At 49.3% G+C, this 14,256-nt stretch overlaps 1 protein-coding gene across 2 annotated transcripts in view; it reads right to left on the bottom strand.

The window, feature by feature from the left end:
• LOC143355924 (facilitated trehalose transporter Tret1) overlaps window positions 1–14,256 on the bottom strand; it is a 117,178-nt gene that overhangs the window by 13,808 nt on the left and 89,114 nt on the right. For both annotated transcript variants that reach the window (XM_076791152.1, XM_076791151.1), the window contains exon 2: window positions 2,950–3,067. In XM_076791152.1, the coding sequence (XP_076647267.1) occupies window positions 2,950–3,028 (79 nt within the window). In that variant the 5' untranslated portion in view covers window positions 3,029–3,067. The remainder of the gene's footprint in view (window positions 1–2,949; window positions 3,068–14,256) is intronic.

Genomic DNA, 14,256 nt, shown 5'->3' on the forward strand with positions numbered 1-14,256 from the left:
CAAAGACGAGTAGGCACGTGTCTACTCCGGTGGGTAGGTTTGATGCGCCGTCGTTTCGCTTTGAACATGTCCACGTGGACATCATCGGACCGTTGCCGATGTCGAAGGGGTACCGGTATTGCTTAACGTGCGTCGATCGTTACACGCGCTGGCCGGAAGCGTTCCCCGTCGAGGATATTACCGCCGAGACGGTGGCGTACGCGTTACTTTCGGGGTGGATCGCCCGATATGGAACACCCTGTCGAATCACGACCGATCAAGGCCGACAATTTGAATCCGGTTTATTTAAACAATTGTCACTCCTTATCGGCACTAAACACCTGCACACGACCGCGTACCATCCAGCAGCGAACGGTATGGTGGAACGATTCCACCGCCAGCTGAAATCGGCAATCGTTTGCCACGCGGACAGCTGGGCCTCGGCGTTACCGGTCGTCCTCCTAGGCATTCGAGCCGCCTGGAAGGACGATATCAAGGCGACCCCCGCCGAAATGCTCTACGGCGAATCGATTCGTCTGCCAGGCGAATTATTAGTAGAGCGGCGAACCACGAACGCGAACGAGGAGACGTTCATAGAAAAATTACGCGAGCATTTCCGTGGCGTGCGCCCGACGCCGGTAATGCGCCACGGAAACAAAAAAACGTTCGTCTTTAAAGACCTCAACACGACGACGCATGTGTTCGTGAGGCACGGGGCACTTAAAGGCGCCTTGCAACCGGCATACGACGGCCCTTACGAGGTAGTCGAGCGGCACCCGAAACATTTTAACATTCGTGTTAAGGATCGAGTGGTTCCGGTGTCGTTAGACCGTCTCAAACCCGCGTACCTGCTACACGACGACGAGCAAGATGCGACCGACAAACCCCCGCCGCGGGAAGTCGACAACAATGCCTCGGTACCCCATGCGGACAGGCACGGTGAGCGCACGACAAAATCGGGCAGACGTGTTCGTTTCCCCGACCGCTACGTTGCAAGCAGATAACGCGAACCTGCGACCGCCAATGCGATCTCTAGTCACTAGTTATAAGTAGTTTCTATGCTAGTTATAAGCGATGTAGTTATTATTATTTAAGTTAAGGTATTAAAACAGATACGAGCGTACCCTTAATTTCACCAAGGGGGGTGATGTGGCGGCCCGTGCACGAGCACGCCGCCAGACCGTCGCCACATAATGTATACAGGACGCAGCAACGAAACTCGAGGCGGACGTGTCAATCGTCGCCTGCGATACGCTGCGCCCTAACAGATACGACTGTTCTCGGAAAACTTGAGAGACTCTCCAAGAGATCGGTTTCGAGGGCAGTCGTAACGATGCCGAAGAGGCATTCGTGAGCGGGCCCTTGCACGAGCAAGTCGATATAGAACATCGACCCGAGCGACACGATCGAGCAACGCGACCGCCGCGGCACGTGAATAAAGATTGTCGACCACGAATGAGTTTCATAATTCTTTCTCCTGTGTTCCCACATCCACAAACATTTATTTGTACCTGTATAAATAATGAAGTTATTAGTTGAGGCAGAGTTAAATCACAAACCCTGTATATTCATTATGGCGTGAATGTATGGCGAACAATTTTTTTCAGTGGGAGACCGTCCCCTTGCACCCCTACCCGGGAAAGGTAATCTGTGAAGATTCTTTTCTGTACTATAGGTTAAAATTTAGGTTACATATCTTGAGAATGCGATACAGAGGGCGCTCTAAGGCACGCGCCTAGTCATTTAAATGACAAAAACGTTAGAAATTGCAAAGCAAACAGGCAGACTAAAATTAAAACATTCCCCGACTCTTAAGATGTCTTGGTTGTTGGAATTGTAAGTTATAGCGTTTATATGTAAAGGAAAAGGTTGTTCAAAAATTGAATAAAATTAAAATGTTATCAACCAAAAAATTTGATTCCCGAAACTCGAATACCCTTTTCTGCTCTTTTGGATCCGCGAAATGTGAAAATAAAACGTAAAACATCCGTTGAGCAGCCGAAATTACAATGACCGAAGTTACGATGACAATCACCTTATCATACTTTGCATATATTGTTGTAATATCGGCCGCCCAAGGGATGTTTTGTATAAAATAATAATAAAGGGATGTTTGATATAAAACACATTAACTTTAAACAAACCTCGGATCCGCGTCATGTCAAAGTTCTCTAGCAATATAAATCTCACACACGAGCGAAACTAGTAGCAAGGGAGATCCGGCTTTAGGCAAGAAATTATGTTTCGTAAATAACTTGTAGCGGCCATCGGAATGTACAATTATCAACATTTGGCGTGCAAATGGTCGAGCGAGTTTATGGAACCGTTTTCCCACGGCTGTTTTTGAGAAAGCCGTTACTCGTCTTACAGTTTTTGTTATACATTTTTACTTTCGGCCTCAACAGCTCGTGCGGGTACCATAAACCTCGAGTTTTCCGAAGGGACCCGGAAGCTAGGCAGGTAGACGACAGCCGGCCACGTCATGCACTGCGGGCGCGTAGGAAATCCCGCTGCATTACCAAATTTACAGGGTCGCCACCGCGTTTAGAGAAAGCGCGTCAAGGGCGCAAGGGGTCCATCGAAGAAGTGCCGGATTGGCTAAAAAGGCTAATTCAGCCCCGGCCAATCAGGACGATTTGGGGACAGTTAAAAAGCTTCGTAAGCTTGAAGGCGAGCGTTATAGTCTGAGTCGAGCCCAAAATTTCGTGGAGTCCGAGTAAGATCCGAATCAAGTCGAGTCATAGTCTAGGGCGAGAAAGCACATCGCTGTAACTTAGAACTGTAATAAAAACGTTCCTACCAAGATCGAACGCGTTGGGAGATTTAGTTAAAAATTCCCAATACCTTTACAAACTTTTTATTGAGATATGAGCGACTTTCATAGGTGGATAATACCTTAAGGCAATTCTTCACGTCTATAAAATGAACAATAGAATTTATTTTCTTATTAGTAAGTGATAAACAACTAACCAGAGATACATGCTAACCACTGCCGCCATTGTGTCCTACTAGTTTCGCAGGCTTTATCTTCCGATAAAGTCAGTGACATAATATTATCCACTGTTGATCCTTCCTTCCGCGAGTGAATCTATAATAAAAGATTTTTTGAAATCAGACATAAATCTTAAAAGGTGGAGGGTAAGAGTACTCTAGTGTAAGAAAGCTATATGAGGTGAATTTATTTATCTCATGAACACAGAAGGTTATGAAGATGGTTTAGGTGGGGGAGCGGAGAGCGGGATGGATAATAGTAAATTGTTCAAATTCGAGAAAGAATGTTTACACAAAATAGCTTTAGACGACACATTTCTCTCTCTCTCTCTCTCTCTCTCTCTCTCTCTCTCTCTCTCTCTCTCTCTCCTCTCTCTCTCTCTCTCATTCTCACTCTCATTCTCTCGCTATATCTAACTCTTAAAACATCTACTGTAACATATCTCTACATAAATCGAACAATTTAGAACGTTGTATCCATTCATTTTAATACAGAAGTTTGAAAACTCTAAAAACACATACATATACGCGTTATCCGGTGCGAACGTTATGCCCTGCCTTCCCACATACATAAATTTACCTTCTTCATCACCCATCACATTACCCTTGAAAATATGCCAATATGTGTTCTTCTATGAAACGTATTAACCTTCTACTTTCAATATTTATATTTGCATTTCTAGATTTTTTCATGCTCTGCTCATCTTCTTCCCCACCTCTCCATCTACAGTCGGTGTTACGAGCCAGGGCCGCGAGCAGCGCGACAGACCGGCGAAGGGTTACTATCCCAGGAATATGGATGTAACTTGTTAGTTAGGTACGCGGGCGAACCTGATGCGAAATCAAGGAGCCTCTAGGAATGAAGTCAAACGCAGACGAACTCGGTGCGAAACCGGGGAGTTGTGGGATGTGAACGAACCTTGTTGATTGCTCGTGGTTATCAGAAATGATGTTCGAGCCTTAGCTGTATATTTACACGTAAAGTGTAGACTAATTTGACAAGGGTTTTTCCTCTCATAAAAAAAGGAACTAAATGTAACAAATTAAAATAGTGGACTGTATTTATAATAATGAGTGAGCCGTAACCGAATACAATTGAGCAGAGTACAAGAGAGCAGCTAGAGACTGATCTTTTCCCTAGCATGCTTGGAATCGAATTGCTTGGGAGGATCGAGCCAAAACCCCACGTAAGGGTAGATCCTCCCTCTACTTCGGGATTTTCCTCCCTTCCTTGGATGATAACAAACGGGTGATGCCAAGTTGGACTCCGACCGATTGGACACGTCCCGATTGGACTGTCCCGATTGGACGGGTTCCTTTTGGACTCCGTGCTGATTCGACTCGTGCCGTTTGGACGCCGTGCCGATTGAACTCGTACCGTTTGGACGCCGTGGCGGTTGGATTCGTGACGTTCCCTAACCCTAACCCTAACCACAAAAATAAAAATTCAGATCCAAATTTAACAGATTCCAAATCATATTTAACCATATATTTCACAATATAATATCACCATATGTAGACTTCGAAAAGCAATGATTATAAAATTTACGGCGTCCAAACGGCACGAGTCGAATCGGCACGGCGTCCAAAAGGAACGCGTCCAATCGGGACAGTCCAATCGCGACGTGTCCAATCGGTCGGAGTCCAAGTGGGACACCCCCATAACAAACATCCCGGATTGGCCAGGACGAGGACCAATCGGGGGTGGACGGTTGGAAAGTGGGAGATGGGACCGAGGCACATCCTGATGGCCCCAAGGCCATCCTGATAAACCAAGGGCCATCAACCACTTATTATGGGTGAAGAGTTGCCAGAGCCTGGGAAAACCCAGGGCGTCTGGCAATCGTCAAGTGCGAAACTAAAGAAGGGCAGGATGGGACCTCTGGCAGATTTATGGCATGGGCCTAGAAAACTAAATGCAAGTGCTAGCTCTACGCCTTGGGAACGGACGCGATTGGGATGTTAGCTAAAACGGTGACAAGGCCACTCCGTACCTAATTTCTAAAAATCCCCAAAGTCACGTTCCAAGAGCGTAAAGCAATACCCATGCCATAACCAGATGTCCCAGGCTGGCCGCTACAAACCTGATGCGAAATCTGGGAGCTGTGGGATGTGGACGAACCTAATGCAAAATCAGGAAGCCGCTAGGATCCTATAGTTTTCGTGGACGAACCCAATTGGAAATTGGGGAGACACTAGGTTGGAGAAGTCTCTGTTGGACTATGGTATGTCGTGAACGAACCTGATGCGAAATCAGAGAGCCGCTAGGATAATTAGCTCCATAACCTACGATTTATGTTCGAGAATTTTGTGCCGAATACGTAAAGAAGCTCGCGCAGTTTACTTCGAGCCATTCGCACGACTTGTGTAACACGCTAATCGAGTCAATCGTAAATATTACGGGCATCGCTTGTGGTACGACGGTCGCGGTTTGTAATTTGCCCCACCACAAATAGCACAGACAAGGCTCGTGATGTATTTTTATTATCTCTTCGTATCGTGATCAGTTTCAAGTTATTCTTGGTCACATTCGCACATCAAAACTTATTTTCATAAATTCTAGAGAAGCATCCCCACAAGATGTTTTCAAGAAAAAGATTTCGTGATGGGAGCAGTGAGAATGACAGAATGAGAGTGAAAGTGACAGTAGTGACGATATACGTTCTGTTCGAAGAAAATGCATGCGATTAGTTATTGATGATACTTCTGACGACGATCAACTACCAGAGTCCTGGCTTTGGAAAGAAATAAGAAATAGTCCAAAAATCTGGGACTATACGATGACTTCTGGCATAAGAGAGGCAGCCTTACGTCAATTAGGAGGAAGTAGGAGAGAATTAGATATATTTAATCTAATATTTGATGACATATTCTAGGAAAATATTGTAACCGAAACTAACTGGTATGCAGATCAAATACGAGCGAATCCACCCAGAACACGAGAAATCAACGACACTTGGTTTCCTGTAGATTCTAACGAAATTAAAAGATATTTCGCATTGTCCATAATAATGGCACGGGTAAAACAACCAAGAATCGCTGTTATCGAAACGCCGATATTTAGAAAATCAATGCCTTTGAAAAGATATCTGCAAATTACAAGGTGTTTGCATTTCGCAAACAATAATCTGGTTGTCAATAGAGATAAATTGAGCAAGATTAAACCTGTGATCAATTTTTTGAACCAAAAATTTAAAGAAGTATATATAATGAAAGAAGACATTGCTATTGATGAATCGCTCATGAAATTCAAGGGGCGCCTATCTTATAGGCAATTTGACCCATCAAAAAGGGCAAGGTTTGGCGTTAAATTTTATAAATTATGTGAGTTCGATTCAGGCTATTGCTATGAATTTAAAATATATACAGGCCACGATAAAAAAACCTTGTAGAGTTTGCCAAAAAAATAAAAAATGTAGAGAAACAACGTGGGAGTGTAAGAAGTGCAAAGTTCCGTTACATCTACCAGAATGTTTCGAATTGTATCACACCATTGCAGATTTTTAATTTTGTATTACTGATTTTTGTATAAATAAACTTTTTGTAGTACTTGCATCTATCACAATTATTGCATCAGGTTGTAATTATAATTTTATATTTACGTTTGGTCCGATCATCTACTACGGGCTATGCCCGTAGTTGTAAGTTAAGGTGTTAGTAGGCCTCGTATAGTTACACTAGTGTGTAATTTAATTGATAGAATTCGAGCGGTAAGATTGTATTATGTGAGAACTTCAATTATTAGATTAGAATATTGGACGATAATTAAGGGTTTATAGATTGCACGATTTGCCAAACAATACGAATATATTTTGATTAAAATGTATGTTACATGTGTTGGTGTCACGATTCAATTAATAATAAAAGTAAGTTTACCTAACATGCTCGGTGTTGACACACTGGCAATGCGGGGTCTAAGAACAGTTACTGAATGCCTGTCAGGGTCTATTGATACGAAAGGAAACTTTAGCCCGATCTAGCGGAGTCCGTACGTGGAAAAGAAGGGACTTTCCGGACGCAGAAATTCTTCCTTACCCAAGTACACACCGTTGGTGGTCGGATTGAAGTATTAGCCATAAAAGTGACGATAGCCAGATCCCTGGCTAGGTCACTGAAAAGTCCTTGGCAGTGACGTTTACCAGATGCGTTAATTCCAGGAAGAAACTTTCTCCATGCCCATGAAGGACAAGGGGTTTTCCCCTTAATAACTGTTTTCTGGGACGTTACCAATTTGGCCACCAAAGAAGCATCCCTCGACTAGGCGGAAACCTTGCGACACTCACTGAGTACGCATCGTTCTTGAGTCGTCATCGCAGTATTAACATCCCCCTAACTTTCTCGTGCCTTCGCTAATTGGCCGGATTGTTGTTAACGTTGCTGTTTAGTTTTCTCATTTGTCGTTATCTAGTTCATTATTCGTTAATAAATATATTATCTTGGTCTATTACACCGCGTTTCACCAGTGAACATTTAATTACTCCTCAATCACTTAAACCGATCTCACTGGAACTGACTTTTACGAACTCGACTCGACGTGACTCTGCACGTTATTGCACACTTACTGATGGAAGAGGATGAAAGTGAACGGATTTATATATCCTAAAAATGAGAAGGGGTGTCCGTTTTTAATCTAGGGTCGCATACTCCTATTTGTCGTTTCCAATGACTTGAAGGTTTGCAGCTGGATCTCTGTTTATAGGGTGTCACGTCCGGTGGTTCGACCGCCAACGAATAAACCCTCAAATAAAGAATTATTATCAATTATTATGGAAATCCGATAATGTCACGCGAGAAGAAATAAAAATAGGATTAAGATATATTTTAAAAATTCTACGCAGTAAGATAGCGCGGAAAACGATTCCAACTTATCTTCCTGCAAGACACGTAGATGAAGATCAGTTTACACCCTGAGAACAAACAGGAAGGGTGTCCAATTATGCCAAATTATAAGAAAAGACGCCGACTTCATAGTAAAAGGATCCTGTCGGCATACAGCTGACTAGTCAGGAGACATCAAGAAGATAAAAAAATGCAAGGTACAGACTCCTGAGCCAGCATCTTTCAAAAATAAAATGACTGGCCATCCTATAAAAAAGGGGACCAACTCCTCAAAGTCAGTTCGTCAGTCAGTCAGTCAATCAGTCAGTCATTCAGTCGCAATCAGTAGTTTCAGCTCTTTTTCGAAGTTTCACAGAAGTTTGTTCTCGTTCCTAGTTTGCCGTTAAGTCGCGCCATTGTAAACCGTTGTGTACCGGTGCCAACAGCTCTACTTCGTTGTAACCAGATCCGAAGCCTGGACGATCGGTAATATTATTATCACTATCACTGTTATTACTGTCGTAATCAAACTACAGGTAACACTCCTACAACACGGCATCTTATAACACGGTTTCGCTACCTGTACGTAACCCCCCTTTTTGTACTGGTTCTGGGTCTCATACAACACGGCATTTTCTTAGGAACCTATCTACCGTGTCATAGGAGGGTTACCTGTACTTGTAAGCACTCCCGTATATGCGCATTATAAACAATATATGTAAAATCGAATTTTGCTCAGGAATCAAATATCGGATTTCGGTAGATCGTGCACCAACACACACGCGGCCCGATCCATGTGTCGATTATGTGTATCGATCAACAGCGCCACGTTTATCCGTTGCGATTACGAATCGATTCGAGCGTAACGGAGCATTCTTGATCCAAGCCTCGAACGGTATACAAGTGTTTTTCTTCTGCTCGCTCTTCGAACGTACGACAGTGTCACCGCGCCTATCGCGTTCTGTTAATCGTTCTTTCCGCACTAAGTTTTCGGAAATTCGTGCTCTCGTGCCTATCGCGGGGCTATTGTCCACCAAGTGCGCATCGCGATCTTTTTCGCAATAAAGACAATTTTATCGAGGATCAGTGATCCAGCGTTCGTTCAATCACTCCCACTGTATATCCTCGTCAGGATAGTTCCAGCTATCCCCTCATCTCCGTCACGCGCAAACAAATTTGTAATCTCTGATTCAGAACCACACTTTGAATAAATCAATAATTTGTTGTTTTCGAAATAAAGGTTCAAACTTATTTAAAGGATCCCCAATTTCCCGAACCGTACCGGTGTATGCAGATAGGTTCGAAACTGGGTCCTATCCTCTTGAAATCGTAATTCATCCCACTTGGGACGTAACAAGGGTTAAACCAAGGGTGGGGCCCGGGGCGTGAGCTGACCCGGGCCCCCGGGGGGAGCACAGCTCCCCCCGTGATAGGCCGATACCCCCCGGGTTAGTTTCCCGGTGTGGGGGTATGTCGGTCCGTCCCTCCCCGATTGGGGAGGGGGATCCGTGGGGGGTATTGGGTGAGGAAGGGTCGGGGCGTGCCGGATCGCGCCTCCGACGACCCTTCCTACCGGTGGCGGCGTCTTCTTGCCTCGGCCGGGGCTGGTTCCTTCGGGATACCGGCTCCGAGCGGGGCACGAAGACTCCGCGAGCTGTGGGTGGACCGAGCTGGGGCTCGGGAAGCCCAATATGAAGGCTCCAGGGATGGGGACACCGGGCGGGTCGCTCCGCCTGGGGTCTTATAGTGTAAGCAATGGTGAGGTTAACCCTTCCCCCGGGGTGTGATGATAGCTGGGAGGTGTCCTGTTGAGTACTCGCGTGATCCAGGCACCTCCCCTTTAGCTTAGGTGGGCGTGGGTTTTTAGTGGGTAGCCTCTGGGGATTTTTCCCAAGGGGCAGTCCCACATAACCCCGGCTCCTCCCAGGGAGTTCTCTCTATTTGAGGGATGTCACAGGTCTAAAGTCCTCTCGCTCCACCTCCTCGTGGTGGACCCTGGGAACACACATAGTTGTGTGTTGCTAACGGAGCGAGGGGCATTCCGCGGGAAGTAGTCCGAATGATGTGTGAGGCGATGCCGGCGGCATCTTCGGATCCTGGCAGGGCCTCCCATGCCGGTAAGGCTCACACGGAGGGGTGTAAAACCGCGGGCTTTCAATGTGTCCTTCGAACGACCGGGGAGGTCGCCGCAGGGCTCCATACCGTAAACCGGTGGTCATATTTTACCGGAACGGGGGACTTGCCTTAATCGGCCGGCCTGCGAGGAGGATAAACCTCTATAAAAAAGTCTCTATCCCAAGCTATCATAACGTGGCGATGGGAAACCTCCGGAGTATGCGCCGGGGGTGGGTGGTGGATGCATCCGCTCATAACCGTTGTACAACCTCGGGATACCTGCCGACCTCCCGTTGTATCTAGGCTTACCGGGACAAGCGGCTCTGCCCCAGTGGACACCCCCTTCCGCTTGTAGTATTTAGGGTATCGAGTGAGGCGCCCCCAGAAGTGGGGGCGTAGTAACCAGACCCGAACATGGTAACTATGGATTTTTCAAACGCCGAGCCTCGGACGAACAATGATGACATTGTGGAGGGGAAGCGCGCCTGGAAGCGGTCGAGAAGGGAGCGGTGGTGCCTGCAACATCAGAGATGGTGGATGGCCCAGTTGCTAGAGGCCGGCCCAAGCCCCGGCCTGGGAGGGGCGCACCAATACCCAACCTGGAGAACGACCGGTGGTCGGTTGCCTCGGGTGCCTCCGCCAGCGGCGCGGCCAAGAAGCGCTCTCGGTCTGGGAGCGCCTCGCCGACCCCGTCGGTCGGTAAGCGGGAGAAACTGGAGGTGACCCCCCAGCCCCCCGTCCGGAGATAAGAAGCCTGCTCCCCGGAGAGCTGACCGCTCTTGGAATAGAGCGGTCACGCACGCGAGGTCGTTGACCTAGCCGGGAGGAGCAAGAACCTCAAAGGAATGTTCCTAAATGCGTTCAAGGATTACGCCGGGGTTATTGAGGCGGTGTTCAGGGAGCTGGAGCAGAGGGGTGTCCAGGGGGGACACTCTGCTACTGGCTCCGGCCCCGCCTCCCTCGCGGAAATGACCGTGCTACGGGGGAGGATCACCGAACTTGAGAACGAGTTGCGGGATACCCGCGACACCCTCGAGGCCGTCAAATGGGAGCTCATGTTATCCAAGCGGCTGCGCGACGCTCCCCCCTGCCGGCAATATCCGCCCCCAGCGCCAACGGGGACACTCTGACACCCGTGGTCCCCGAGACGCCTCATGTGGGTGAGGCGACAGCGGACATGATGGCCCAGTTGCGGGCCCTCATGGAGGCGGGCCTGAGCTCCCTCCGTGAAGAGGTGCGGAGGGAGCTGCGTCGCGCGGCCGGGCTCGGTGCTCGAGGGGCCCCGCAGCCGCCTACCGTGCCTCTGACGCCATCGCCGCCTGCCCCTGCAACCCGCGCCGCCGACGCCGGCCCCTGCCCCTGTACTGGGAGAGGCACCGAAGAAGAAGAAGAAGAAGAAGGGGGGTACTACGGGGGGCGTCCCTGCCCCCCCCCCCCCCGCCCTGCCCGGCCAACGGTCCCTCGCCGGACCCTGCCTCCAGCACCGACACTAGGTAACCCTAATGGGGAAACCTGGGCGGATGTCTTGAGTAGGCGGTCCAAGACCAAGGCCAAGGCCTCGGCGGGCGCCCTTAAGGGGAAGAAGGCCGCTCCACCCGCCCCGAATGGCGCAAAGTTACCGGCTAGGGTCAAGGCTCTTCCACGCGCGGCGGCGGTCACCCTGACCGTTCCCGCAGACAGCAAGGCCTCCTACGAGGAGGCGGTTAAGAGGGCACGCCAGGGCAACAACCTCGATGCCTTTGGCATTGGGGCACAACAATGGAAGAGGGCGGTAACCGGGGGCCTCATCATCGAGGTCCCCGGTGCCGATGGGGGCCCCACGGCCGATGCCATGACGGCCAGTACGAACGCCGTCCTGGGGGACATGGGGGTCAAGGTCGTCAGGCCCGTGAAGATGGCGGAATTCCGCCTCACGGGCCTGGATGTGTCCGTGACCCCCCGGGAGGTGGCCGCGGCGGTTGCAGAGGCCAGGGGCTGCACCGTCGAGTCCGTGAGGGTGGGGGAAGTGAAGATCCCACCCAACGGGCTCGGCACCATATGGGTTCAGTGCCCGGCCGTAGCGGCGCTGGCCTTGAAGAAGGCCGGCAAAGTGAGCCTTGGGCCACGTCCGGCAGCGGTGCACTGCGGTGGTCTACCGCAGCGGCCATTGTCACCGCTGTGCTTGGGAAGCTCCGCCCATGGGCGTACCCGGTCACGGAGAGCGCCCGGAACTCTTAGGGCGCGTTGTGGATACCCTCTTCCCCCTCAATGACGGGGAGGGGGGGGTGGGAACGCGCCCCGGAGCTGACCTCAGAATAGACGGACGAGCTCCGGGTCATAAAGTGGGAGCTGCACCGGGCCGTCCGGGAACTCCGGGCTGGGGGCACGAAGGCCCCCGGCCCTGATGGGATTCCCGGTGGTATAACGGCCTTAGCCTTAAAGGTCCTCGCCCCGGCGTTCAGGAGCGTCATGGACGCGAGCCTGCACCTGGAGTCTTCCCCAAGGTGTGGAGAAGTGCGTGCCTGGTTCTCCTCCACACGGAGGGGAAACCCGCAGAGTCTCCCTCTGCATACCGTCGGTATGTTTACTCGACGAGGCGGGCAAGCTGTTCGAAAGAATAATTGCTGCCCGCCTCGTCGAGCACCTGTCGCGGGGTGGTCCCGACATGAGCGACAGCAAGTATGGGTTCAGGAGGGGGCGCTCCACAATCGACGCATTGGAGCGTTTGCGCCTCCTCCGGGACGAGGCTGTCGCTCGGGGCAGGGTGTTGATTGCGGTGTCGTTGGACATCTCCAACGCATTCAACTCCCTGCCCTGGAAGGAGATACCGGGGCGCTGGAATACTTCCAGGTGCCCCCCTATCTCCGGGAGGTGGAGAGAAGAATAAATAAGATTAAGAGAAGCGTTAAGATTCTAGGAATTAAGATGGCGTCATGTCCGGTGGTTCGACCGCTCAAGAATCAAACGAATAAAACTTCAGACAAAGAATTATTATGAACTATTGTAGAAACCCAATCATGTTACGCGAGGAGAAGAAGATAAATGGGATTAGGATAGGCGTTAAAATTTCTAGGAAGTTAGCGCACAAAACAATTCCAATTATCCTCCTGCGAGAGACGCAGCAAAGATCGGTGTCACCCTGAAAAATAAACAGAAAGTGTGTCCAGTTGCGCCAAGTTCCAAAAAGGCACATTGATCCCATGGTAAGAATGATGCACATTAGATAGAAAAATTAGAAGATTAAATCAATATCCTATTGAAACAATGGACTGTCCATCCTATAAAAGGGAACCACCCCCTCAAAGATTCATTCAATCTTGCCCAGATCTTGCCTGAAGTTCAAAGTTCAGTAAAGGTTTAAGGTTTAACAAAAGTTCAGTGTAAGTGGTGAATTAGAATTGGCGACCTGCGGCGATTATTGGACTTGCGATATGCGACAACTACATTTGCGAAGCGATACTAACCCAGCGACTCGGTAAAAATTAACATTATTATTATACGAAATATTTTTAAGCTATCTAGTTCATGCGCTAACTACATATAATCTCTATTTATAAAATCATATATAAAATATCCGATTCAGTACCCAATTTTGAATAAATCAATAATTTTATTGTTGTTTATCTTGAAAAGGATCAGAGTCTAGATTCCCGAGCTGGAAGCTGGAAGAGGAGAATTTCTTATAGACGGAGGAGCCTCCGTGAACCTCATCGACCACGCTGTATTGGGCTACAAGGCCCAAAAAATCAAACTACGCCGCTTCTACGTCCGCTTCTCGGACCTGTACAGAGAGTACAAGTCCGTCCGTATGGCTCTGCAGCGAGCAATCGCTGCCTCCAAGGCCAAGGCCTGGGATGAGCTCCTAGATACCCTTCATAGGGATCTATGGGGGCGCCTATATAAAACGGTGCTTGGGAAGCTCCGCCCCTGGGCACCCCCTTTGACGGAGCAGTGCAGCCCCGAGTTCTTGGGGCGGGTCACAACTGCCCTCTTCCCGTGGGAAGCGCCCCTTCCTGCGGACCTGAACTGATCGGAGACGCTCACGATGTCGTAGTATGAGCTCTCCCAGGCTGTCCGGTGACTTCGGGCAAGGTGCACGGCACCTGGCACTGATGGAGTCCCCGGACGCGTGCTGGCCACGGCGCTGGACGTCCTACCCCAGTTTTCAGACGGGTACCGAACGCCTGCCTGTGCCGGGTGTCTTCCCGGATGTATGGAAGTCGGCAAGGTTGGTCCTCCTCTGCAAGTGAGGTAGGCCCGCAGATTCTCCCCTCTGCGTACCAGCCCTTTTGTCTTCTCGACGAAGCGTGCAAGATCTAAGAGAAAATTCTCGCGGATCGCCTCGTCGAGCACCTGTCCCGCGGTGGTCCTGAC

This window comes from Halictus rubicundus, chromosome 7, assembly GCF_050948215.1.
Source record: "Halictus rubicundus isolate RS-2024b chromosome 7, iyHalRubi1_principal, whole genome shotgun sequence".
Classification (NCBI taxonomy): Eukaryota; Metazoa; Arthropoda; class Insecta; order Hymenoptera; family Halictidae; genus Halictus; species Halictus rubicundus.